Here is a 27,509-nt window from a genome sequence, read left to right on the forward strand (position 1 = left end):
ATTCTTTTCTTTCCCAGGATTGTACTTTTGTTTATGTGGACCTGAGTGTGTCTGTGTGTGGCTGGCTATGTGCACAAGAGCACAGGTTCCCCTGGAGCTCAGAAGAGAGCATCGGATCCCTTGGAGCTGGAGTTATGGGTACCTTTGAACCACTTGATGTGGGAGCTGGAACCAAACTCGGTTCCTCTGCAAGGGCAGTACACTCTCTAAACTACTGAGCCATCTCTCCAGCTCAACATCTATTCATTTTAAAATTCCATTAAAACATGTATTGTTGTGTGCATGCCAGTGCCACAGAGCATATATAAGAGCGAGGACAATTCACGGGAGTCCGTTCTTTCCTTTTGAAACAATGTGGGTCCCGGGGATCAAACTCAGGTCATCAGGCAACCTCACTCATGAGCGAAACTGCTGCTCACATCTGTTCTTTTAAACTAACTTTCTATAAGCCTCCTGGACGAAGGAACGGACTATGAATTCTGTCAGTTGAAAAGATGAGGTAACAGGGCTTTAAGTCATCCCTGGACTATCATAATTTATAGCTATATACTTGAATTTCAGTATGGACCAGTCAGAAGAACCAGGCAACAGCAGCACTGCCGCCATCAGACTGTGGCATGTTTTGTAAAACACTGACCTGGCAGCAGACATGCTCACCCAACTGTGTTTTAGTAGTTCAAGTCTGGAACCTAACAAAAGCTTTAGTTTGATTTGTTATGGAAACTATGCTTTCCTTACACGGTTGAAGGATCTTGTGTGGCAGATAACATTTATGAATTTGTAAATATCTATAAGTATCTATGCATGACAGACACTGATAATTAAAAATTTAAATTTGATTTAGTAGAATTTCAAACAGTAAATTACAATACGGAACAGTATCATTCATTCATTTTTATATTGTTTTCTTGGGTGTCTCTGTGTGGGATGTGTGTGGGTCAGCGGATATCACTGTGGAGTTTGGTGTCTTGTTTTCTTTTACTATGTGGTCCTAGAGACCGAACTTAGGTCAGTCCCACGTGGTAGCAAGCACCTTTATCCACTAAGCCACTTAAAAAGTACTTTTATCTCACCAGCCTAATATGAATAATTTTTACTGAAAAATTCTTTGGGGCTGGAGAGATGACTCAGAGGTTAAGAGTATTTGCTGCTCTTCCAGAGGACCTGGTTCAAGTCTTAGCAGCCACATGGCAGCTCACAACTGTCTCTAAATCCAGTTCCAGGGAACCGGCCTTCACATGGTTCATAAAATGGCACACACGCACACATGCATGCACACACCCTCCCCCTACAAAATAAACAATTTAATTTACTCATTACATGCTAATATTAAAAACAATACAAGCTGGATGGTGGTGCACGCCTGTAATCCCAGCACTTGGGAGGCAGAGGCAGGCGGATCTCTGTGAGTGAGGCCAGCCTAGTCTACAGAGTGAGATCCAGGACAGGCTCCAAAGCTACACAGAGAAACCCTTTCTTAAAAAACCAAAAACAAACAAACAAACAAATAAAGTGTTCAAAGGGATGAAGAGGCATTTCATCCCAAGATCTGAAAGACAAGAGGAAAAAACTGCTTTAGTACAGACACACTAAAAATAGGAACTAAGTGCAAACAAAACACTGCTCTTCTCCTCTGACTGAGCTGCTATCAGCTTTAATCCCAGCTAACTAAGAAGCCATTAGAATGAAGCTTATAAAGCTCATACAAGGAGAGTTGTAATTAACTGAAAGAGACTTAAGAAGACGCAGGAGTGCTAGCACATGAAGCCTGGAAGGAAGGACAAGCCCTTGGAACAGGGCTGCACATCACCTTTCGTTTGGAGGGTCCGCCGGGAGTATCGCTTACTGGGCCTTCTCTCAAAGGAGGTTGATCTTCTTGCTTTATTAGTTTTTGTGGTCTGATATTCTGTTTTTCCACTAAAATAAATGAGGCAAGGCAACAGTAAGACATCTAAGGCAACTAGGCACAGGAGTAAGATGTCTGTACTCAGATTATCCTGCAAAGAAGCATCCAGAAGGGAACTACCACCAATAGTTCTGCTTTTTCTCTTTACCAAAGTTTTTTGTTGTTGATCTCCAGGCTTTGGTAAAATATGTAACATTAATAATAGAGGATTTCTCCTAAGCACATTTATCACCTACAAACATATTAAACCATGAGAGAATGCCCAAGCTCTCAGGGAAGCAACTTCTAAATTCCTACCCACATGAATCAATGCAAAATGTATAATCCAAAACAAGATTTCTAGTCAATTCTCCTTTTGTGGTCCTGTGGATTTAACTGCAGGCCTTATACATGCCAACAAGCACTCTACCAATGGGCTATATCCTCAGCCCTAACTCCAGTTACTTTTTCTGATTTTCCACAAAAACCTTCCAGACATACTTTTAAAAACTGCTATTGTACTTCTTGAAGAAGAGCTCAGCATTTCTGGCATGGGAAGAGTAGGAATTCTCCTAGAGTTCCCTGTGACTGACGTGCTCCATTCCCGCTGCTCTCACCCCTTCTTGAACTGATTCCAGGACATGCTGCAGACTCACCCTGACCAGCTACACAGACATAACATGAGCTGAGACATTTCAAATTCATGACAAAGGAGTCAGTAAAAGCAATTGGTCTTTAGGTTTACAGAGAACCAAAGTATTATTCATATTAATACCCCACCTGTTAGAGGGAGAATCCACCTTGTTACATAAATTTAAATTGTGGCTTGATTATTATATATAAAATGTGTCAGTAGATAAATAAATCAATAATATGACTTATTTTCCATCTAGTCAAGAAATTATTATCAGTAACATTCATCTTTAAAAATTTTGGTTAATAAATATCTTTGGCAACATGTTTTATTTCTCTGTCTTGATTTCTGCCTCAGTAAAATTAGTGTTGGCTTAACTTTTCTGGCCTGTAAGCAAGAGAGGGTGATGTCCAAACTAAGGGTATTAACCTATATCTAAATCGCGATCCTAGGCGAATGAATCCTGATCGATGAGCACTCTTTTGGACAGGTCCTCGGAGACGGAAGAAGGCATGGTGCTCCACCGCGCATTTCCATAAGTGTTTGCAGGCCTTTGGATGATCTAGTCTAAAGACAAAGGTATGCTCTTGTTCTTTACCCTGAAAAAGACAAAGTGCTGTTTATGAACTCAGTCATGTCTCCCATTTCTGCAATACAAATACAACCATACCAATACCAAAAGGCAGCCAAGAATGTGGTAAATGCCTATAATCCCAGCAACCCTGGAATGCCACCAGGTCAGGCCAGCATTGCATACACAGTAAGTACCAGGCCAGCTAGACTACAGCGTGAGACCTTGTCTCAAAATAAAACAAAGTATATAACAAAGGTGCTGGAGAGATGGCTCAGTGGTTAGGAGTAGGCAAAGCTCTTTCAGGACACATTTGGCTCCCAGCACCCACAGACAGCTCACAACAGCCTATAAATCCAGCTCTAGAAGATCTCATGTCTCCAAGGTCATCTGCACTAACCACCAACCCACACCCTATATACATAATTAAAAATAAAATAAACCACCAGGAGGTGATAGCGCACGCCTTTAGTCCCAGCACTCAGGAGGCAGAGGCAGGTGGATCTCGGTGAGTTCGAGAGTGAGTTTCAGGACAGGCACCAAAACAACACAGAGAAACCCTGTCTTGAAAAAAACCAAATAAATAAAATAAAATAAACCTTAAAAAAAAAAAAAAGGTGGGCAGAGGCATGCAGAGGGGCGGTGGCAGAGATGCAGTCATAATAAAGACCAGAAACTGAGCTTTTGCCCACTGAGGAGTTAGTGAAAACATGGAGATTAAGAGCTTGGAACAGGGACGCCTTTAATCCCAGGACCCGGGCGGGGAAGGAGCCATCTCTGTAGATTTGACCAGGGATCCTAACATTCTGCCTGAGGCCAACCCAGGGCCCAGCTGCCGATTCCTGAGGGAACCCAACAACTTGGAGGAGTTGATAAGATTGCTCTACTGAACAACCTGGTCAGCTGAGACCCATTCGGGAGAGGTTTTCAGAATCCTACAGTCCGCAGTCTAAGGAAACAAGATCAGCTGAGGAGTTGACAAATGAGCAAAACTCGACCTAAGAACACAAAAGGAGGCACCACCCAGCCACTGAACCAGATCAACAGAATAAGTCCACCCTACACCGACTGGGAACAGGTAAGCCATCTCCAGACTGGAAGATCAGGTCTCTAGCCCCTAGGTCCCTACCCAGGGACCAGACAGCTACCTTTCCTCGCTCCCCCACCAAAAAACGAAACAAAACAAAACGAAACAAACAAAAACCAACCCAACCCCTATGAACCTAACAACCAATGGAGCCATAAGCACACCCTGCACCAACTGGGAACAATGGCTCCCTGAGGCAGAATCCACTAACACTGATTGAACTAAGCCGCTCCCAGAGAAATGGAGCCCAACAGCACCAATTTGACCAAGAACTCCTAGTGGAACAAGACTATCAATTAGAACAAGAGAGGCACCTTCAGACTCAGACACCGCCTGCACCAAGCAGAGGAAGAGATGAGTAGACGCCAGTGCAAAAATACAGGCAACAACATAAAGACCTATATGACATCAGAACCTAGTGATTCTACACCTGCAAGACCAGAACATACCAAGGCAGAAGAAATCAATCCTAAAAATGACTTTAAGAGGAAGATAGAGGCCCTTAAAGAGGAAATGAAAAACTCCCTTAAAGAGAAAATAAAAAATTCCCTTAAAGAAATGGAAATGGGCTGGAGAGATAGATGGCTCTGCTCTTCCAGAGGTCCTGAGTTCAATTCCCAGCAACCACATGGTGGCTCATGACTATCTGTAATGAAATCTGGCGCCCTCTTCTGTATACATAATAAATATAAAAATCTCTAAAAAAAAAAAAAAAAAAAAGGAAGCTCCCCCCCCCCCCCAAATTGGAAGAGATCAAAGAAAGCCAAGAAAAAGTAATTAAACAGATAAAGGTAACAGTTCAAGGTTTGAAAATTGAAATTGAGACAATAAAAACCCACAAACTGGGGGATGCTGAAGATAGAAATTCTGACTAACAGGCAGGAACTGCAGAAGCAAGCATAACCAACTGAACGCAAGAGCTGGAGGGAATCTCTGCCACTGAGGACACAATAGAGGAAACAGATTGGGCAGGGCAGGAGCACTAAGGAGAACAGTAACACTGTTGCCATGAAGGGAGAGGGAAGGAGGAGGGGCAAATAACTCAAAGGATGTTAGAACAAGCCATCAGGAGCTATATCATTTTATGTATCCTTAAACTTCTACACACACAGAGTTTAAGTTAGGCCACTTGGGCTCACATTGTTCCCCTCCTCCAAAACCATATACTACCTAACAAGAAAAGCTCCTTTCAAGTCATTGATTAGAAGAAACCAAGAGACTCTCCTACATCAAACAATGTAGGCTATTGCTATTACCCTTAGTGCCTGCCTGAAAAAGGAATTTAATTCTGTATTACTAAAGACACCACACACTCTGGACACGGGACTTAGAGGAATCAACTTGGATCTGACCTAGAAGCCTCCTTTCTGAGGTCTAGCTCTCATAGTATTGGAAGGAGCCATAAAAGCTGCCAAGGAAAAAAAGCAAAAAGTAGTCCTATCTGGCTATAATGCCTACAAATCACAACAATGACCAGCACAGCACGATATTCCTAAAGGTGCAATAGTGGCACTTACATCTGGGCAGTAACCAAAAGTCATTTAACTGAATTTAAGGTCTGCTTACTAAAAGGAATCTGGCATTGTAAACTCAACCAACTACCTGTGGCTGGTGAGGCCATAGAGTCTAGAGAACCTACTACAGCCACATTTGACACATCTGGTCAAAATGCAAAGATCAAATTGGCCATGGGATGCTGGACCCCAATTAAGATATTTACAATACAATCCCTCCAGTTTAAAGCTCAGAGAACAATGAGGTATTTATTGTAAGAGCCAGAGGATCAGGACATTTGTTGAGAGATGGAGGAAGTGAGGAATGGCAGGGGTGGGTGGGGTGAGGAAGATCCTAACAGCCTAGGCTACAAACCGAGACACTGCCTCAACACTGAAAACCTAACAACTACCACTACTTTGTTGCTTTCTACCTCTAGTTTAGAGACAGCAAAGAACTTATTTGTGTTGTTTGCTTGTTTGCTGAAACAGACTCATTGTGGTTGAAGCAGCCACTGAACTCCTGTTCCTTTTGCCTCTACCTCCAAAGTTCTGCCATTAGGGGTATAGACTCCATGCTCAACAAGAACATGTGATGTAAAAGGAAAAAAGAGCTTAGCCGGGCGGTGGTGGCACACGCCTTTAACGCTAGCACTTGGGAGGCAGAGGCAGTTGGATCTGTAAGTTCGAGGTCAGCCTGGTCTGCAGGATGAGTTGCAGAGGAAAAAAAACTTAGGTTTGTTTGTTTGTTTTTGGTGTGTGTGTGTGTGTGTGTGTGTACATGCTTGTGTGCCATGGCACAAACATGGAGGTCAGGGGTAATTTGAATTTGAGTTGGTTTTTGCCTTCCATCACGGGGATTCCCAAGGATCAAACTCAGGTCACTGGGCTTTCGAACAAGTGCCTTTAACCACTGAGCATTTGGCCCAAACTACGATTTTTGGTAAGAAAGTTTGAAGATCAAACTTCACCAAGATACAAAGGTAGTTCTGTAAATTCCTAGGAACTAAGCAAAATACAAATCTAAAATACCAGTCAAAAAACAACAAACAGAACTCAGAACTTCTGTAATTTGACTTTCATTTTATGAAACACATCTAGGGAAATGTAAACAAGGGGAAAAGAATCAAAATCATCCAAAATGAAAACTACCTCATACAACAGATACAGTAGTTTGAAATACTATCAAAACAAATAAAAATGGAGGAATGGGAGAACCAGTGGGGAGGCAATGAGGGTGGATTTGACGAAAACACATCATACGCGGATAGGAAAGTCTCAAATACAAAAATTTCTTTTTAAAAACTCAGACATAAGCCGGGCGGTGGTAGTGCATGCCTTTAATCCCAGCACTTGGGAGGCAGAGGCAGGCGGATCTCTCTGAGTTTGAGGCCAGCCTGGGCTACAGAGTGAGATCCAAACAAGGCACAAAGCTGCACAGAGAAACCCTGTCTCAAAAAAACCAAAAAAAAAAAAAAAAAAAAAAAAAAAAACCAAACCAAAACAAACAAACAAAAACCAAAAAAACTCAGACATAAAACTATTACCGTATCAAATATTCACTTATTGTATTATGAAGTTCTTTCATATCAATTTTATTTTTCTCAGTTATGTATCGTTTTTATGCATGAAAATGATGTCATGAGCGTGTCTATTTTGCAGACTTGCCAAGATAATATAATCCTATATTACCACTAACCAACTACACTATTAAAATAACTTCTCCAATAGGCAATCCACTGCAATCAACCTCCTCTGAGAATATGAATGTTTCTCATTCATTCCATGAAGTAAAAACCATCATACTGTATCAGCCACAAAAATTCCTCACACCAAGATACAAAGGTAGTTCTGTAAATATGTGATGTAAAAGGAAAGGCAGGTGGATCTTTGTGAGTTTGAGGCCAGCCTGGTCTCCAAAGCAAGTTCTAAGAAAGGCGCAAAGCTGCACAGAGAAACCCTGTCTTGAAAAACAAAACAAAACAAACAAAAACAAAAACAAAAACAAAAAGTAAGAATCTATAAAATCTAATATCTGCAAAACTTCAGAAAAAGTGATACAACTTGACTGTTGCCTACTGCTTATCACATCTTATAAGTATAACCAAAGTCAATTATAAGCTGAATGATAAAAGTATGCCTGAATATGATAAAAACTAAGATAAATACATAAAAATAATTTTTAAATGGGACAACACTGAAATTATATTAAAAAATTGACAAAGAACTCAAATCACACTTTATTGTAAAAAAATATCACCAGGTGGATTTTTTTGATTGTTTCTTTGAGACAAGGTCTCACTGGCCAGCATTATACAGACCAGGCTGGCTTTGAACTCAGAGATCCACCTGTCCCTGCCTCCAAAGTGTCCCCATAAAAGGCAACTGGCTTGTTCTTTTAACTCTTATCAGGAATTAAGCAATCAAGTCACTTAAATGTAGCCTTTGTACACTACAGATACATGATCAACAAGAAATAATAGACGATAAGCTTTTATATATCTTTAAGAGTAACGGCACCAAAGCACATTTTAGGACGGTAGGACCTGAATGAGGAATTTTCTTCAAGTGTATGCGGAGTTTTTGTTCTATGAAGCACTCCCCAGTTGTTACCATGCAACCACCATTAATAAGTAATACAGTACAGATCCTACCTGATCATCATCTTCCACAACCACTAGAGTTAGCTTATTCTTCTTAAAATCCAATCTGGTTATCTTGGGCCTGTAATAATATGAGATCAACAGCCATATCAGGGGAAAATCCTTCCTATATCAAAGACGTCTCCTTATCTCCAGACACTGGTAAGAAGGTTAAGGCAGCCCGTAAAGGGAAGGCAAACACATACTTCAAAAGCAACCAACTAACAAGCTGATGCTGCCCATATGTCAGCCATTAAAAATATGAAGGAAATGTAGGCAGAGGCAGGCGGATCTCTGTGAGTTCGAGGCCAGCCTGGTCTCCAAAGCGAGTTCCAGGAAAGGCGCAAAGCTACACAGAGAAACCCTGTCTCAGGGAAAAAAAATGAAGGAAATGAGAAATACACGTATTTTGCACATCCCTAATGTGGCATAATGAATGCTGTAACCCTAAATAAAATTTTCAGGGCTAAACGGCACAGGTATTAAATATAACAAGTCACTAAGTGTTTATAAAGGGTATAAAGAAAATATTACTGATTAGGGTCTTCTACTCTATTTTTACCAGTAGCATGTGGATGTGAATTTGAGTTTGGGTAGGAAGGGCTGAAGCCAACGGTCTTGGCATGTTACAAGAGCCATCTTTAGCTCTTGTCTGTAACATATGCCTAAATGCCGCATTAGTTCTAACAAAAATGTAAGAATGCAAACAGTTGCCTAATTCTACGCTTTAGGGTCATGAAATCTGTGCACCATCTCTAAGTGCAGAAACAGTAGCTGGGAAGCAGCAGGAGGAGTCAAGCTTGACAGCAGGAGGAACAGAAGACTAACATCTCCCTCCTTTTTCTGTCGCGGACAGGGCGGCCTTGGAAAATCCTAACAGTGAGAACCACATGGAGGGGTCACTGTGGAAAGAACATTTCATAAATACACAAACATAAGATAAGCACACTGAGACACACACTGACACTTTTGACACCACTGGGACACAGAGCTAGAGGACTCTGAACGTCTCTGTCTCTGAGAGATTGCAGAGAAATACCAGCAAAGCAAACATAACTTCACCTGCAAACTTCTCATGATTCGATTGCCAAACATTTTCATTCATTAACAACATAAATGCTTTGGCTCATAAAAAACAAGAGTACTTCTAATATTCACACTGCTTACCAGAAAAACAAGCCGATTTTGGTTTCTCCTTCAAAAACAAGGACTCCTGTTGGAGTTAGTCCCAAGCTATAGTCATTCCCATCTCTAGCCTAATTTATAAAGAGAATATAAAACGCATTATGTTTGTACACAAGAAACAGATTTCAAATTTTCACACAACTGGTTCTTTTTATCAATTAAATAATATATATAGGCTAATATTTATATTCAAGATGTTTTTCAGCAAATAATCCTCTTCAAGCCACAAAGTATCAACCTTGCTTCCAGAACTATTTTTGTAGCAAAGTCTACTCAATAGTAAGCTTCAGTGATACAAAACAGTAAATAATGATAAGAATAAAAAGTGACCTAAACACTAGTAAAAATTGTTTCTCAGCTTAAAAATCTACATCTTACAAGCATCCATGTACATTTCTAGAATTTTAGTTTTCTGTCCTTTCATACTGAATCTTTCTACAGAATTGAGTCTGTGTTGTGGTTTTTGGTTTTTTGAGACAGGGTCTCTTTCTACATATCCTTGGCTGTCCTGGAACTTGCTCTGTAGACCAGGCTGGCCTTGAACTCAGTGAGATCCACCTGCCTCTGCCTTCCAGTGCTGGGATCAAAGGTGTGAGCCGCCACGTCCAGCTGATTCTAGTCTTTCAATACCTAATTTCAACCATTTCCCCTACCTATCACACATCAAAAATACTCAGAGGTATTTTATACAAACTCCATGCCTTCTTTCATACGACAAAATTCAGAGTTGCATTAAAAATCACACACAAGCCAGGCAGTGGAGGTAGAGGCAGATGGATCACTGTGAGTTCAAGGTTAGCCTGGTCTACAGAGTGAGTTCCAGGAGAGATAGGGCTGTTACAGAAAAATCTTGTCTTGAAAAATAAATAAATAAATAAATAAATAAATAAATAAAAATCAAAACAGCAAAGAATGAATCCATTTTTTAAAAAGGATTTTTTTTTAAATTATTTTTAAATTATGTGTATGGACACATTGAGTACAAACACCGACTAGGTCCAGAAGAGAGGCATCAGATCCCCTGGAGACATAGTTATAGGTATTTGCGTACCTTGACAGAGATGCTGGGAACCAAACTCAGGACTTCTATAAGAACAGCACTTGCTCATAACTGCAGAGCCATCCCTCATATCCCAGGAATAAATTTTTAATAAAGGTACCACAAAATAGAGCTTACCTTGACCACATGCATATCAACTCCATACATTTCTAGCCATTTGGCTTTATTCAGATAATTGGTTTCAGCTTGTGCTGGTGTCTGACCTCTGAAATTTAAAATATAGTAATTATAAGCCTAATGTGATTTTTAGTGAAAAACAGAAACAAAAGAAAATAAATACAAAATAATGACGGTGGTGATGTTTAAAAAGTGTGATCAAATTATGAGTTACCTGTATTCCTTCCATTTCTCAAAAATAGCCAGTTCCATCTCTTCAGTCTGAATGGGCACAAACCTGAACTCAGAGACAAGTTCAGGACTGTGTTCAGCAAGATCATAGTCGCCAAGTTCAGCTACAAATACAAGTTAACAAAGTCATGCTGTGTTGCTGTGTTAATAATACTAAGAAAATCCCAGCCGGGCGGTGGTGGAACACACCTTTAATCCCAGCACTTGGGAGGCAGAGGCAGGCGGATCACTGTGAATTAGAGGCCAGCCTGGACTACAGAGCAAGTTCCAAGGCAGCCAGGGCTACACAGAGAAAACCCCTAAGAAAATCCTTTTCAAAGAACATGTTTTGTAAATAAAGATGAAGAGGATTAGTAAAATTCTTTCTTAAGCTAGCAGCCATTCACAATGCCTAGACCATTCCCCCATAAACCTAGTCTAGATCTAGGATTTGGGCTAAACACACATGCAGTGAGAACGGCTCCCCCAGGCTCACGGATCTGAATGCTTGGGCCGAAGGATTAGGCGGTGGCCTTGTTGGAGGTGTTAGTGGGGGTGGGCTTTGAGGGCCGAAACTCCCATGCCATTCCCAGTTTTCCTCTGTCTGCCTCATACTTGGGGTTAGATGTGAGCTCTCAGCTCCTGCTCCAGCACCACGCCTGCCTGCCTGCCTGCTCCCTGCCTTGATGGTCAAGGACTCTAACATTCTGGAACTCTGAGTGCCAAATTAAATGCTTCCTTTATAAGCTGCCTTGGTAATGGTATTTTGTCATAGTGATAAAAGAAGAGTAAGATAACATAAATCACATTTGTTGGTGGTGTATTTTTATTTATACCTTTCTCCTCATTTATTCATATACTAATATTTAGCTTTTGAAAATAAATTCCTGTATTTCCATAGAGGAAAAAACATCTTTGACCTTATAATTCTTAAGACAATCATAAAAATCTACCCAAGATGCACAGTATATAGCATCATATTATAAGATATAATACTTGTCTGGAATGCAAAATTATTAATACTAAAAATTTTTTTTGAAAAAAGAATACATGGAGAAATTATTTTACCATAATGAATAATAATGGTAACCACTCACTTGGAGTTCCTATCCCCTCGAAACTAATGCTTTGAGCAGTGGTGAGTCAAATGTGTTAAAGCAAAAAAAAATTTATAAATCCTATGTGTATGTGTGAGGGAATATAATCAAGTGTTTGGGGGCACATACTTCTGCCTGCTGAGGTGATATATATTGTTTGTAATCTAAGGAATAAAGCTTGCCTGAAGATCAGAGGACAGAGCCCAGCCACAGAGTTAGCCAAAGAGGCCAGGCAGTGGTGGCACACACCCTTAATTCCAGCACTAGGGAGGTGGAGACAGGAAGTGATATGGCTGGGCAGAGAGAGGAATATAAGGCAGGAGGAAACGGGAGCTCAGTCTCTTTCAGGCTGAGGACTTAGTGAGGTAAGAGGTAGTGGCTGGCTGCTCTGCTTCTCTGCTCTTTCAGCTTTCACCCTGATATCTGGCTCAGGGTTTTTATTAAGACCATTCAGGGGGCTAGAGAGATGGCTCAGAGGTTAAGAGTACTGACTGCTCTTCCAGAGGTCCCAAGTTCAATTCCCAGCAACCACTGGTGGCTCACAACCATCTGTAACAAGACCTGGCCCTCTTCTGGCCTGCAAGGACACATGCAGGCAGAACACTGTATACATAGTAAATAAATAAATCTTTGGGATTGGAGAGATGGCTCAGTGGTTAAAAGCATTGGCTAGTCTTACAGAGGTCCTGAGTTCAATTCCCAGCAACTACCTGGTAGTTCCCAACCATCTGTAATGAGATCTGGTGCCCTCTTCTGGCCTGCAGGCAGAACACTGTATACATAATAAATCAATCTTTAAAAACAAATAAACAAACAAACAAAAAACAATTCAGGATTCTGCAACAGCCTGTGCGTGCACAAAAGGACGTCAGGTGTCTCCTGCTGCTGCTGACTCACTGCCTTAAACCCAGTGTCCCACCATTTTGAATGGCTGTCAACTTCTTACATCTGTCTGTCTCAGCTCCAAAGTTCTAGGAGCCTTAACCACATCTTTATATGGGTGCCAGGGACTGGCATCTCTATGTGCAGATCAAGAACCCCCTTCACCATTCAAGTCATCTCCCCAGTCCCGTACAAACCCCACTTTAAGGCATAACTTTGGCTGTCATGAGGGACAAACAATACAGACAGCATTTTCAAACTAATGCCTCCCCTTCATTATGCAGATAGAAAAATTTTAATTTGGAGACAGATAACAGTGAAAAAAAAATCAAGTAGATAAAATTCTCATCACCAGGAAAAGAAGCTTTCTTTAGTAATGGATATATAAAAAAAGCAAATGTACTAGGTTTACTGTAAAACATGCAGATTTAGTTTTGTTATCTACACAGTGACAAATACTACTGATCATAGAACAAAAGTACAACAACCCTTAAAGAGGCAAAAACCTAAAGTCCCGAGCATTGTTAAATATAACTTTAATTACAGTATATATAGAGATATTCCAGAAAAATGTTTCCTTTCAATGGGTGAACAAGGGCTCAAATTATAGTTTTCCTTTAAAATGTCAACTTTTAGGAGAAAATACTTAAATAGATAGATGTATTTGGATAAGTTTCCCAGTAACCTCATTTATTAAAAAAACACCTCAAAGTGACCAACAGGCTCTTTGAAATGTGCACTGGCCTGATCTTGTTTAAGTGTGCTCTGATTCTTCATGAACTCAGTTTTAGAGTGGAGAAAGCCAACCATGAACAACCATGGTAATGTACTCTGGTATCACTGCATTCTCTATGAAAACAATCAGCTTAGGGTTAGCATGTACTCAATTATCAGGCAGGCTGCAAACTGTCTCGACAACATACTACAGATGGGCAGAGAGCAGGAGCTTGTCAGATGGGAGCACTGGCTGCTCTCCCAGAGGACCTGGGTTGATTCCCAGCACCCACATGGCAGCTCACAACTGTCTGTAACTCTAGTTTCAGGAGATCTGACACCCTCACACAGACATGAAGGCAAAACCATCAATGCATAATATAAAAATAAATAATTTTTTTAAAAATTTTTAAAAAGAAAATTAAAAGAGCAAAGAATTGAGAGGGAAAGACAGTGAAAACAGTAACTTTTTCAAGAATTCTTTTAAATCAAACAGAAGTCAAGAGTTGGACATGGGTACAATTTTATACAAAAACAAGTGTTGTCTTTTCTAGCCTGCTGTCTGATGTCAGTTTATTCCTTAGACAGATATCATATAAAGAATTACGCTCCAGTCTTAAGCACAAGAACCACTTACCTTGCAGATTATAAGCTGCCAACTGAACTGCTGTCTCAAAAGGACACTCTAATCTGAGATCAAAATACAAATTGGCTAAGTCAATTTCATAATCTTTAAGATAAATAACAAAAATATATACTGCATCTTGACAATTTGCTTTACACACACACACACACACACACACACACACACACACACACACACACACTTGCCTACCTGTAAGCATGTGGAGGCCCGAGGGCCATGTTGAGAATCATCCTCTGCTCCTTCCCACCTTACTATTTTGGCTACAGTGGCTGGCCAGTGGCCCCAGCACTGGGGTCCCACATGCCGCTGTGCTCTTGGGTGTCACATGGGTGCTGGGGTACAAGTTCAGGTCCTTTACCTACTGAGCTATCATCTCGCCACCCGTGCAGTGAACTTATTTTCTAAGTTATTTTTCTACTACTCAAGAATTTTGTAGTTATGCACTAAATTTAATACTCACTTCCCACTGAGAATATCTTGTTTTAACTGCAGAACAAATAAATACCTAAGGAAAATAAAAGACAAAAAATTACTAAATAGAACAATTTTATACAGAAAAAATCCTATCATTTTAACTTGAGAATACCCTTTTCTTTTTTTGAGACAGGATTTTCACCCATGCAGCCTGGATGGCCAGAACTCAGAGATCCACATGCCTCTGCCTCCCAAGTGCTGGGATTAAAGTTATATATGCACAACCACACCCTGAGAGAACATTTTTAATTACAGAATTTTACCACAAGAAAATGTGTAAGGGAATAACAATATAGGAAAAGCGCGCTGAGCTGGGCGGTGGTGTTGCACACCTTTAATCCCAGCACTCGGGAGGCAGAGGCGGGCGGATCTCTGTGAGTTCAAGGCCAGCCTGGTCTACAGAGTGAGTTCCAGGAAAGGTGCAAAGCTACTCAGAGAAACCCTGTCTCAAAAACAACAACAACAACAAGGCGCTGGGAGGTGGAAGGAAGCACACCTGAGGGTAAGAGAGAGGACAGCAGGCCAGAGTGCAGCAGAGCAGAGCAGCTGGAGAGAACATGTCAGAAGCATACATGTAAACGAGCCCCGTGACCCATCCTAACTTCAGACAACACACTCACGTTCTAAAAGAGATGCAAGGCTAACTAACAGCAGCGGCTCACTGCCAGGGAATTCAAAAGGAAATCCTCCCAAAGGTATTCTAACAACTCAGCCTAGTCACTTAACAAGGACTGTGTACAAGAAGCAATTCGTATGCGATCTGGAGGCAGGGTAAAATAAAGAAATGGATACAAGCTGAAGTAATTCAGAATTACTCAAATCAGGATCTAGTATCATCATTACTCAATGGCATTTATAAGGAAAGAAATCAGGAGTCAACCTACATGAAGTTGCTAACAAAAGACAGATCACAGGAATGTCAGTAAGTATAAGATTATAATTCATCAGAACATTATCAGTTCTATTTAAAATCCAGGAACTGACTCACCAGTCACCTCTGCTGGATGCATGAAAATCAACTTTCTTTTTGTTGTTTACAACAAATAAAAGAATCATACACTTTATTTTAGTGACTTTAATATTTTAAGACAAGGTCTATCTCACACTGTAGCTCAGGCTAGCTTGAAACTCACTATGGGGCCAGGTTGGCCTTGAATCCACAGCAACCCTCCCACCTTAGTTTCCTGAGTGCTGAGATTGTGGGCAGGAGCTATTTTACCTGACTAGAAGCCGACATTTTAAACATCTTGTTCTAGAAGAAAAACTCACCTGAGACCTTATTGCTAGGCTGAGGAATCCCAGGAGAGACCTTCTAAGTCTTAACCCTGACCCAACCTTAGTGCAGGCTTACCGGGTCAGCTCCTCCCGAAGATTGTTTGGTTCGGAGGAATAGAACTTCACTCGAAGATGGAGACAATAGGGCGAGCCAACTGGAGTTAAAAAAGAAGAGCTTTCGTTTGTATTGATTTACTAAGAACTGACAGCTACCGAAGTAGAAAAGAACAGACTGTTGTATTGTTGTAGCATTATTTCCAATAGAACACGGTCAGGAGCGGGACACAAAAGTTTAAAGTGTACCAACCACAGCACAGCATTACCGCATTCATCTCTCACCTCAGGACAGATAGCCCTACATTAATTCTAACAGTTCAGGGTCAAATGCATAATCTTAAGGGCACAATCAACCAACCTGGAAAACCTGCTGAGCTACACTTTTAGTGAACGCCCAGGAATGCGCTGTCAGTAACTGCTCAAGGCCAGCACCCCACACTTTCAAACCCAGTCCAGTGCACTCACTAACTGTGTGCTCTCAGCAATCCTCTCCCAGGACTGCATAAGGACAAGAGTTAAACTGCCCTGATCTCTGATACTACAGGGGTAAGCCAGGCTGAGTAGACTGGACACTGGTGTTTCCAAGCTCTGCCAAGTTAATAATACTCCATTTTATGTGGGTTACTTCATTTCATTATTTTTTTTTAAGTCTTTAATCTTATGGACACTGGTGTTTTGCCTACATGAAAGTCTATGTGAGACTGTCAAATCTTGGAGATACAGTTGTAAGCTGCCATGTGGGTGCTGGGATTTGAACCTTGGTCCTCTGGAAGAGGAGCTAGTGCTCTTAACCTCTGAGCCATCTCTCCAGCCCCATCATTTCATTACTCTTAAGATTTAGTTTTAGGGTTGGGGATTTAGTTCAGTGGTAGAGCACTTGCCTAACAAGCGCAAGGCCCTGGGTTCGATTCTCAGCCCCCCCCCCCCCGAAAAAAAGAGAAAATAAGATTTAGTTTTAATTATGTACATGTGGGGGTGGGGGAGTGTTATGTATATGTGTGGATGCAAGTGTCCAGAGTCCAGAAGAAAGTGTCAGGTCCCCTGCAGCTGGAGCTACAAGCAATTGTGAGTCACTGATATAGGTGTTGGGAACTGAATGTGGGTCCTCCACAAGACCAGTATGTGCTCTTAACCACTGAGCCATCTCGTCAACACTGCTTGATTCTTCTCCTTCCTTCTTCCTCCTCCCTCTCCTCCTCTTCTTTTTTTTTTTTTTTGTGGAGCTGAGGATCGAACCCAGGGCCTTGTGCTTGCTAGGCAAGTACTCTACCACTGAGCTAAATCCCAAGCCCCATTTTTTTTTTTTTTCCAATACTGCATTTCTCTGTGTAGCTTTGGAGCCTGTCCTGGATCTTGCTCTGTAGACCAGGCTGGTCTCGAACTCACAGAGATCCGCCTGGCTCTGCCTCCGAATGCTGGGATTAAAGGTGTGTGCCACCACCGCCCGGCTTCATCATTCTTTTAAAAGAAACATCTTTTAGAGGCAGGTAGAACCTCCCAAAACAAAAACAGTGGGAAAGCCCAACGAAATATCATAATTACCTAGAGGTGTTAAATATTTCATAAGAATTCAATTCAATTTGTAAGGTGCAAATATTCCTCCTATAAGCTCAAGTTTGATTGATTACTTGAGTCTAGATTACTGTTAACCCTATATAAACTGGGCACTGACTCGGTACATTACAAAGAAACAAGGCGTAGAAAGCAGACATGCTAGTCAGGCTCCGTAGAACACACCAACATTCCTAGCACTGAGGAGGCCAGGAAGACTTCTGAACTGCAGACCAACGTAAGCTGAGTGACATAACCCCAAGCCCACCCTGCCAAAGCAGATGGCAAAGAAACTCATAGGAAACATGATTTTTAATGTCCTTACTATTAAGGATTTGCACTATTTCACCAATGATTTCAACACTTACTTTTTACTTGCTTTTTGATGCTTTTGGTACTGTCCAACCAATGCTGCAAATGGAAAAATAAAGGTGAGTACGTATGCAAATGGCAGAATTTAATGGTTAACAAGAGTTATTGCTTATTACAACTTTGTTGACAACCACTATGCAGTATTTCACAGAGGAAAAAGCAGAAGCCTGAATTCTTTCAAAGTGGCTCTTCTTTTTCTCCCTTCGAGACAGGGTTTCTCTGTGTAGTTTTGGTGCCTGTCCTGGATCTCGCTCTGTAGACCAGGCTGGCCTCGAACTCACAGCCTGCCTCTGCCTCTCGAGTGCTGGGATTAAAGGCGTGCACCACCACTGCCCAGCTCAGGGTGGCTCTTATGGCTTTGTTATAGCCTTGATTTTTCCGCAGTTCCCAATAAAAGGCTCTCCTGAAACTGTTCAACTAGAGAAGAGGCTGGAGACAGCTCCACTCTGGAGCACTTCTCAGACCGCTATAAATAAGTACATGAGTGAACCTGAGAGAAAAATCCCGTTCCTTCACAAGATTCACTGGCAGAACCAAACACTGAGCAGAGAAAATGCTATCTGAATTTTTGCAAAGCAGTCACTATTCAGTACTCGCTGAAAGAGCCTGAGGGCTTAAAAATGAGACTTTTTTCCCCCTCAAAATGTCTATCAAACAAGCAGTCATTGTTCCTCTGCTTTATAAAAATGTTTACACTTGGGCTGGGCATGGTGGTATAGTCCCCAGTGTTGGGACTACACCTATAGTCCCAACACTGGGAAAGGAGGCAGAGGGGCAGGCGGATCTCTGTGAGTTCAAGGCTAGCCTGGTCTACAGAGTGAGTTCAGGACAGCCAGCACTGTTACACAGAGAAACCCTGTCTTGAAAAACCAAATAAACAAACAAATAAGCAAACGGACGAACGAATGAATAAAGAAATAAATGTTTATACTTGACAAGCAGTTCTGCTTTCAACAGGAACAGTCTTTTCTTTTTTTTTGTATGCTGTTTTATTGTGTGCTACATGGCCAGTGTATATAAAATAGTTAAGCCTTGAGAAAAAGAAATCCATGAAAATAAAGAGAAGTTGAAGTTAAGGATGACAAATAGAAGACTGTCTATCATGGCATGTGTTACAAAGAAGCTTTTGTACAGACTTCAAATTTAGTTCTCTTGAATATCCACTGGTTCCTGAAAAGTGGTTTGAAGAACCTCGGGATACACAACCACAAAAGGAGCAGAGTTTCTGGGGTCTGAAGAGATTTGTACTTGAAGACACTGCAGTCAGCAGAGGGTCATGTTGATCAGTCTGCAAACAGAACTGTTCCAAGCCTGCAGCTTCCTAAGAAACCTTTACACGGTGGAGACCAAGCTGCTGACCCACCTTCTTCATGGTGGCCACACTAGAAGAACCCAACATGGTGCTCAGGACAGCCGTGCTGCCTAGTCAGTCCAAGTGAGCCAGTAACAGCCTTTTAATTTCTACAGCCACTACCCTGGAAAATGCTCGTAACACGAACAAACCTGAACGATTCCGTATGTTTCCACTGCCAAAGCATTCCCAGCTCATCACAAACCCCTTACGTCAGGCCCTGACAGTGACAGGCCGCATTGGGCAACTATGACACACACGACACACACGGGTGAGCTCACTTCAGCATGCTTCCAATTGCAAGCATGAGGAAGGGAGGCTCCTGTGTTGACTAGTCCAGAGCCAAGGGTGCACTTTCAGCAATCCTGCTAGGCAAAGACAAACAAGGCTGCCCCGCTCCCAGTGCTCTCTCTCCCTGCCATTTGCCTAGCCTCTTCTTTCCTTCTTCCTCAAGGTCCTGAAGAGACTTACAGAGCTCTTCCTGCGCCAGCGGCAGAGTGCCCTTCTACCCTTGAGTAAGATGTTCTGTGAACATCTCAGGCGGCACTGTGCAATGCTTTTTGTCTTAGCTCTGGTGGTGGACCAGGGCCTCAAATGTGCCAGACAAGAATCCTGCAGCTGAGCCACGTCCCAGGCCTATGTTTCCTCTGGATTCCAAGGTGTATAGGCTACTTGCCATCTCATTTACTACATTATTGGCCATCCTCTTTTAAATACATTTCAGCATGGCAACTGTTCAGCTGTATAAATCCTACTGGCAGGCAGAAAACAGATCAATTAGGAATGATTACAACCTGGAGCAGCAAATCATGCTTTTATCTTGGCCCAGAAACCCAATATTCAACTATCCCAGACTTGAAGAGGCCTAGTGCCGTTACACACTGAACTGAAATAAAAACAGCTTTGTGTGCAGAATGTTTTCTTTCAGAACCACAGACCTGGAAGTTGCTCAGGTTTTCTCTCTCTTACTGTAGCTGGGTGGGAGGACAAAAACAAAAAAACAAAAAAACAACAACAAAAAACAGAATAGAAAACCCCAAACCCCATGGCTAGTCCCCTGGGTATTGTCTCCGGTAGCCCTGTGGTGCATGGCACTGAGCACAAATGAGCACACCCCTTCCAGGCAGCAATCTTTACTAGTGTAGTGAATGCCTCAAGAACACATGTCCAAATCAGAAACAACTGTACAAAGATTTCCCTACAAGGAATTCCAGAGGAAAACTACACGACCACCACCCAATAAAGGACTGGTTAAAACATTACCTAGGACAAAAGGACAATGGGCCATTCAGAAATGAAAGCAAATACTTGAAGACTGAAACATACTGATGTTTGGGGAAACGTGGGGGTGGTTGAGACAGGGTCTCTACACAGCCCTAACTGTCCTAGAACTCTGTAGTTCAAGGCCGGCCTTGAACTTCTGCCTCTTCCTTCTGAGTGCTGAGATTAAAGGTATGTGCCACCATGCCTGGTCACACTGCTATATGCTAAAGGACTCACTGTAAGTATTATGTACTGTTTCATCAACATGGACAAATGTGTATACACATTCTTTTATACCAAGATAACAATTAATAATAAAATAGTATTTGACATTACTGAAGAGATGGCTCAGCAGTTAAGAGCACTTGGCTGCTACTCTTACAGGGACCTGGTTTCAATTTTCAGCACCCACAAAGCAGCTCACAACCGTATGAAACTCTAGTTCTAGAGGATATGATGACTTCTTCTGTTCTTTATGGGCACTGTAGTGGTGCACAGATATCCATGCAGTCAAAAAAACTCATATACAGAAAAGAAAAATAAACAAGATTGCAAAAAATACTTAAAAGATTACTAGTGTTATGAACACAATTTGTTGCTAAGAATAATTAGCTCCTTTATTAAAACATTTGATATAGATTATCATGGATTTAGGGGGGTAATATTAACAAGCAGGGGCTAGAGTTATGATATCTTAGAAGTTATGAGCACTTGCTTCTCTTTCAGAGAACCTGCGTTCAGTTCATAGCACCCATGCCAGGTGGCTCACCTGCTACCTCCAGCTCCAGGGGTCAGATGCCCTCTTCTGGCCTCCATAGGAACCTGCACACATATATCCTACAGACATACATTTAAAAAAAAAAAAAAAAGAGCTGGGCAGTGGTGGCGAATGCCTTTGATTCCAGCACTTGGGAGGCAGAGGCAGGTGGACCTCTGTGAGTTCAAGGTCAGCCTGGCTACCGAGTGAGTTCCAGGACAGGCTCCAAAGCTATACAGAGAAACCCTGTCTCGAAAAACCAAAAAAATAAAAATAAAAAACAAACAAACAAACAAACAAAAAAACCCAGAAAAGAAAAGAAAAAAAGAAAGAATACAGCCAACAGTCTCACCACCCCCAAGATCTGACTCCTGTAAACTGTATGCATTTTCCCAAGATTTGAATGGTTGCTCTTGACTCCTTCTCAACTTCCCTCAAATTGGAAGAAAGAATTTCTCTTTGATGTGCCTGTATTTGAAGAACGGTTAAGAGTACACTGAAAAATCAATAGGCTAATTATAACCACCCCTCCACCCACTTTGCAACAGGATCTCACTGTGTAGCCCTGGCTGGTCTGGAACTTGCTATGTAGACCAGGCTGACATCTCACAGAGCCTCCTGCCACTGTCCCCTGAGTGGTGGGATTAAAGGAGTGCACCATCACGCTTGCCAATTAATTACACATTTTGAGGCAATAGAAGAAGGAAACAGATCACTTACTAAAATCATTCCCAGTTGTTAAGAAATCTGTTCCTAGTTGGATCTATTCAAGACTAGTTCAGGACCATTAAGATGACTCAGCAGGGAAGGGTACTTGCCGATAAGTCTAGTGACTTGAGACCGCTGGAACCACGGTGGAACAGAACGGACTCCCCAAGTTGTCCTTGAGTTCTACACATGTGTCATATGTAGGCACACACATGAACATAAAGTGTAAAATAAGTAAGACATAAAAACAAAGCCCCAAAGACTATTCTCTTCTCATGATTACACTTTTCCACTCTTAACCATGCCCTACCATTAAAACACAAAGGTTTCCCAGCAGAAAAAGGGCTAGAGGTATACACCAAGCAGTGATTTCAGTCTTTTCTAAGGAGTCTAGTATCTCCGCTCTAGTAAGACGCCCGAATAAACACATCTTGAAGTGTGATTTGGGAGCTGGGGGAGTCCAGAGTAACTGTTCTTATGAGTCTGAGTTCATGTTTGTGGATTCTCAAGTCTGTTTTTTTTAATCTCCTCCACATTCCAAGAGCAGGGACTGGAAAATTCAGAGCTCAGAGAAAGGCACTGGTGTACTTCCTAGATCCAGGGTCTCTGAGAGTCATGTTTAAACTGCTAAGAAGATAAAAGATGGAAGGCATGCAGATACAGACTCTTGGGTGCGTAATGTAAAACTGAAACAGTTTACACCTTAGAAAGAAAACAAATTCCCCTGACTTCCGCTCTTAAAGTTTAGTTGATAAATTTAAGATATTAAAAAAAATAAAATGCAGAAAGCTGTTTCCTTTTACCCTCAGCAGCTAGCTATGGAAGAACAATTTATTTATGTATCTTAAAAGATAATATATAATCACAAACATAACTGACATAACTAAACCAAACAATCACCTAGGAAGCTTCTAAAACATCGACACACACACACACACACACACACACACACACACACACACAGAGACACAATAGACAGACACACAGATACACAAACACACACACAGACACAACACACAGATAGATAGACAGACAGACAGACAGACAGACACACAATTCATCCTCCAGCCAAATAGTGTGCAAACAGTCCATCAGTGAGCCCCGCCTCTGAACACCCACCCCCCTCACAGGGGAAACACACCATTATTGCTCAAAGGGCAAAGAACCAGGACCATACCTCTGTAAACAGAGGCATTTTTAACATTTTAAACTATTTCAGAAAATATTAAAAAATACAAGCTAGGAATATAGGATTTGTAACTGACAAACACTTCTGTTTAGTCTAGATGCTAACTCTTCCCAAGTGTCTGCTTTCCTTAGTTAACAGTCTGCCACAAGTCATTTCAAAAGAAGACTTAGACCAGACATCACAAAATATTTTCCAAGTTATTTTTGTTCAAATTTTTTAACATGTCAAATTCATGACTGATACTTAGTGACCTAAGTATGTAAATAACTCTTAAAGTTTATTCCTTTAGTATTTTTGTCTTGCATATATGTATGTGTACCATGTGCATGCCTGGTCCCTGTGGATGTCAGAGAAGGTAAGTTGCTTTTCTAAGGTATTTTGTCACAGCAACAAGAACAGTAACTGGTAACGTGCATATACTGGGGTAGAGATGGTTCAGGTGCCAAGTCAGCTTCCTGCTCCTTTAGGACTACACTCTAGTTCCCAGCACCCCTAGAAGGTAACTCCAGTTCCAGGAGATCTGATGCCCTCTTCTGGACTCTAGGGGCCCCCAGCATACATGCAGCACACACACATAAATGCAGGCACTCATATTCATAAAATAAAAATAAATCTTTAAAACAAGTGTTCATATTAGGAAATTAGAGAGATCAATGACCTAATGAACACCTCAAGGTCTTAAAAAAAAAAAAAAAAAAAGAACAAAAAAGCCAACTCTAAACTCAGAAGGTAGAAAGAAATATATAACACAGATGAGAGCTGAGATTAATGAAATAGTAATCAAAGAATAATATAAAATATCAACATAACAAAGATGGCTCTTGGAAAAAATAAATATTGGTGAGCCACAGGCCAAAAGAAAATAATAACAGACAACTTATATTTATAAAACCAGAGACAAAGAAATTACAATAAGTACTACTAATGATTATGAGGGACCATTTTGAAAACTTTAAGTTGGGAAAAAAAAAAAAAAACCAACAGAAAACCCCGAATAAACTCCTAGACACATGAGCTACCAAAATTAAACCCAGAGACTTAACAGAATACTGAGGGGCTGGAGGGATGACTCAGAGGTTAAGAGCACTAATTGCTCTTCCAAAGGTTCAATTGCCAGCATCCACATGGCAACTAACATCTGTCTCATCTACAACTAGTTACAGGGATCTGATGCATTGGCCTCTGTAGGCAATGCATACTTGTAGTGCACAGACCTACATTCAGGCAAAACACCCATACACATCAAGTAAAAATGCATCTTAAAAACAATACTGAAGGTATAATAAAGAAATCCTCAACTAGGAAAAGCCCAGAACCAGACATATTCACTGCCTTTAAAGAAAACCTATCTACCTTTAACAATAACCAACATCAATGTTCCTTAAAGTATTACATAATATAGAAAGGGATGGTATGCTTCCAAACTTTCTGCTATAAAGCCAGTATTACTATGATAATAAAACCAGGTAAGGACTCAACAGAAAAAAAAAAAAAAACCCAAAAAACCATGGAAGAAGTTCTTTGACGAGCACGGATGCAAAACCTCTCAATACTTGCAACTAGAATACAGTAACACGTTAAAGAGAACATACATGGGACCAGGGAGATGGCTCAGGAGGTAAAAATGCTTTCTACACAAACCTGGGGACCTGAGTATGATCCCTCGAACCCAGATTAAAAACACCCAGTACAGGGGTCTGCATCTGTAATACCAGCACTTCTATGGGCAAATGCGAGGTGGGAACAAAAAAATGGGCTGGAAACGCAAAAGCCAACCAGCACAAAGTGTGTCTGCCATGCAGTGGCAGACACAAAAGAAATGCCACCGCAACAAAGTGGCATTCAAGAACCAAGTCCCACACTGTCCTCTGAACTCCAAACTTGCTCCATGTCACCTACATGCCAGTGTACACGCACACTCTCTAAATACATAGGACTAAGAGGTTCTATCAAGTGCAAGAAACAATCAGCACAGCCAAGAGACAGTCTAAAGAACGGCAGGGCATCTTGCCAGCTATCTATCGCCAAGAGGAACAATATCTAGAAGATAAAGATTCAACACCTGGTGTTGGGGAGTTAGCTCAGTGGTAGAGCACTTGCCCAGCAAGCACAAGGCCCTGGGTTCGGTCCTCAGCTCTGGCAAAAGTAAACAAACAAACAAACAAAGAAACAAATAAATAAAAATAAAAAGATTAAACACCCAAGAATACCGAGTACACAAGAGATGGGCAAACGAACTGAGAATGCGCTTTTCTAATGAAGTACAGCTGGCCAATAAATAATTGAAAAGCCAACCTCTTTAGGCTCATCAGGAAAAGGCAAATCAAAGCTACGATTGCGATGATCCTGTCTCACCCCAGTCAGAATGGCTATCATCAAGAAAGAAACAAATGCTGATGAAGATGTGGGGGAGGGGGAAGAAACCCTTCTACACTGCCGTGGGAATGTGAACTAGTGTAGCCACTACGGAACACTGCGATCTCATGCACTGCTTGTGGGTTGCGGAATGGTGCATCTGCTGTAGGAAAGTTTGAGCAGTCTACAAAATGTCATCGGTTACTAGATAACCCATTCCCTTTCTAGGGGCATAATCCTGATAACTGAAATGTGCCCTGAAGTACAAAGATGTTCAGAGCAGCACCCTAACAGTCAAACAGAACCAAACAAATTCATCAATTGCTGAATAAACAAAATGTGGTATACGTTATTCAGCCACAGGAAGGAATCAAATACTGAAAAATTTACAAACAAATATTAGCTTTGAAAACATTTTGAGGGCTGGAGAGATGGCTCAGCGGTTAAGAGCACTGGCTGCTCTTCCAGAGGACCCAGGTTCAATTCCCAGAACCTACATGGCAGCTCACAACTGTCTGTAATTCCAGTTCCAGGGGATTGCTCACCCTCACACAGACATGCAGGTGAAGCACCAATACATATAAAGTAAAAATAATAAATAAATCATTAAAAAAAGAAAACATTTTGATAAGAAAGGCTGTAACTAGATGATCATTTATATAGAATTTTCAAAATAGGCAAATCCAAATAAACAGAAGTAGAGTACTCAATCAGAGTATCGTGTTGGAGGGGTTAATGAGGACAAAGTGGTAATAACATCCAGGGCTCCCTTCAAGGATGACGATGTGTTCTGAAATTAATAATAGCTGTGCAATTCTGAATCCCCTAAAAGCAAATTACAATCTAAAGTGGCAAATTTTATAATATAAAAAAATGTATCTCATTATTTCAAAGTGGCCCAGTTTGACCTAACAATGCTATGGCTTTCCTAGCTGAAATCAACAGTTTTCCTCAAGCATGCCTTCTCTCTGCTCTATAATCCCCCATCTCCAGAGTGGACGGCTTCAAGGTTCATTATACCACCCTGCGGTACGTAAGATAACAGAACACTCCTCCCAAATAAAGCAGCCCAGGAATAATTCAGCAGCTTAAATACAGTCAGCATCTGCACAGGAGAAATGAAGGGACTGATCAGGGACAGTCAGACCTCCACAATTTTGGGGTTTACAATAGTGGAAAGCAACACACATTTAACAGAAACCACTCTTTGATCTTTCCCCAGACTAATGACAGCAGCAGCAGCATCTTCTGTGATGAGACAGTGGCAGTGAGTCATGGCTTCCAGGAAGTCCCCAGGATTGTTTATTATGTGATAAACAACCAAGACTCTACACTAACTGCAGTGCACAGCTATGCTACTCAGTAGATAGATGCACTTTCAACTTACAAGAGATTCATTCAGACGTAACCCCATCTTAGGTCAAGGAATATTGATAGGCATATCTGTAAACGAGAACTATTACCACAAATGCGAGAAAGTGAGGACACTGTAATAACCTTTGTGGTATCAGACTCAAACTGGACTTATTAGAGGTTGCATGGCATCATCCATCTATCTATCTTATCTATCTGTCTATCTATCTATCTGTCTGTCTATCTATCTATCGAGAGATATAACTATAATCTTATACTCTCAAATCTTATCACAAAGCTTACCAAATAACTTGCTAATTCCAGGACTGAGATGGAAACACCAGAGAAGCCTGGAGCACTTTCTTGGGCAGACAGGAAGTTCAAGCACAAAGAATGACACACTCAGGCTAAATGAACAGGAAGGCATTTTGAAGCAGGTTATATTGGGCAAATGTGAGCATCAAAATAAACAACAGTAACAACACACTGAATAAAACAGGAATCAATGTATTTATTTATAAACAGCTTGATGGGGAACAGTCTCAGAGAAACCGTTAACAAAACAACTAATTACAAAGAGA

The 27,509-nt window shown here is 41.2% G+C and overlaps 1 protein-coding gene and 1 pseudogene across 8 annotated transcripts in view; both read right to left on the minus strand.

Moving 5' to 3' along the window:
• Positions 1 to 27,509, minus strand: part of Epb41l5 (erythrocyte membrane protein band 4.1 like 5) — a 117,721-nt gene that overhangs the window by 70,953 nt on the left and 19,259 nt on the right. For all 8 annotated transcript variants that reach the window (XM_036202297.1, XM_036202292.1, XM_036202296.1 and 5 more), the window contains exons 4-13: positions 17,949 to 17,991; positions 16,049 to 16,127; positions 14,684 to 14,728; positions 14,215 to 14,267; positions 10,889 to 11,009; positions 10,675 to 10,762; positions 9,480 to 9,568; positions 8,325 to 8,394; positions 2,949 to 3,118; positions 1,811 to 1,917 (exon numbers count right to left, since the gene is read on the minus strand). In XM_036202297.1, coding sequence (XP_036058190.1) covers positions 1,811 to 1,917; positions 2,949 to 3,118; positions 8,325 to 8,394; positions 9,480 to 9,568; positions 10,675 to 10,762; positions 10,889 to 11,009; positions 14,215 to 14,267; positions 14,684 to 14,728; positions 16,049 to 16,127; positions 17,949 to 17,991 — 865 coding nt within the window. The remainder of the gene's footprint in view (positions 1 to 1,810; positions 1,918 to 2,948; positions 3,119 to 8,324; positions 8,395 to 9,479; positions 9,569 to 10,674; positions 10,763 to 10,888; positions 11,010 to 14,214; positions 14,268 to 14,683; positions 14,729 to 16,048; positions 16,128 to 17,948; positions 17,992 to 27,509) is intronic.
• On the minus strand, positions 18,314 to 19,351 carry LOC118593238 (annotated as a pseudogene).

The sequence above is a fragment of the Onychomys torridus genome, chromosome 11 (assembly GCF_903995425.1).
Source record: "Onychomys torridus chromosome 11, mOncTor1.1, whole genome shotgun sequence".
In the NCBI taxonomy this organism is placed as follows: Eukaryota; Metazoa; Chordata; class Mammalia; order Rodentia; family Cricetidae; genus Onychomys; species Onychomys torridus.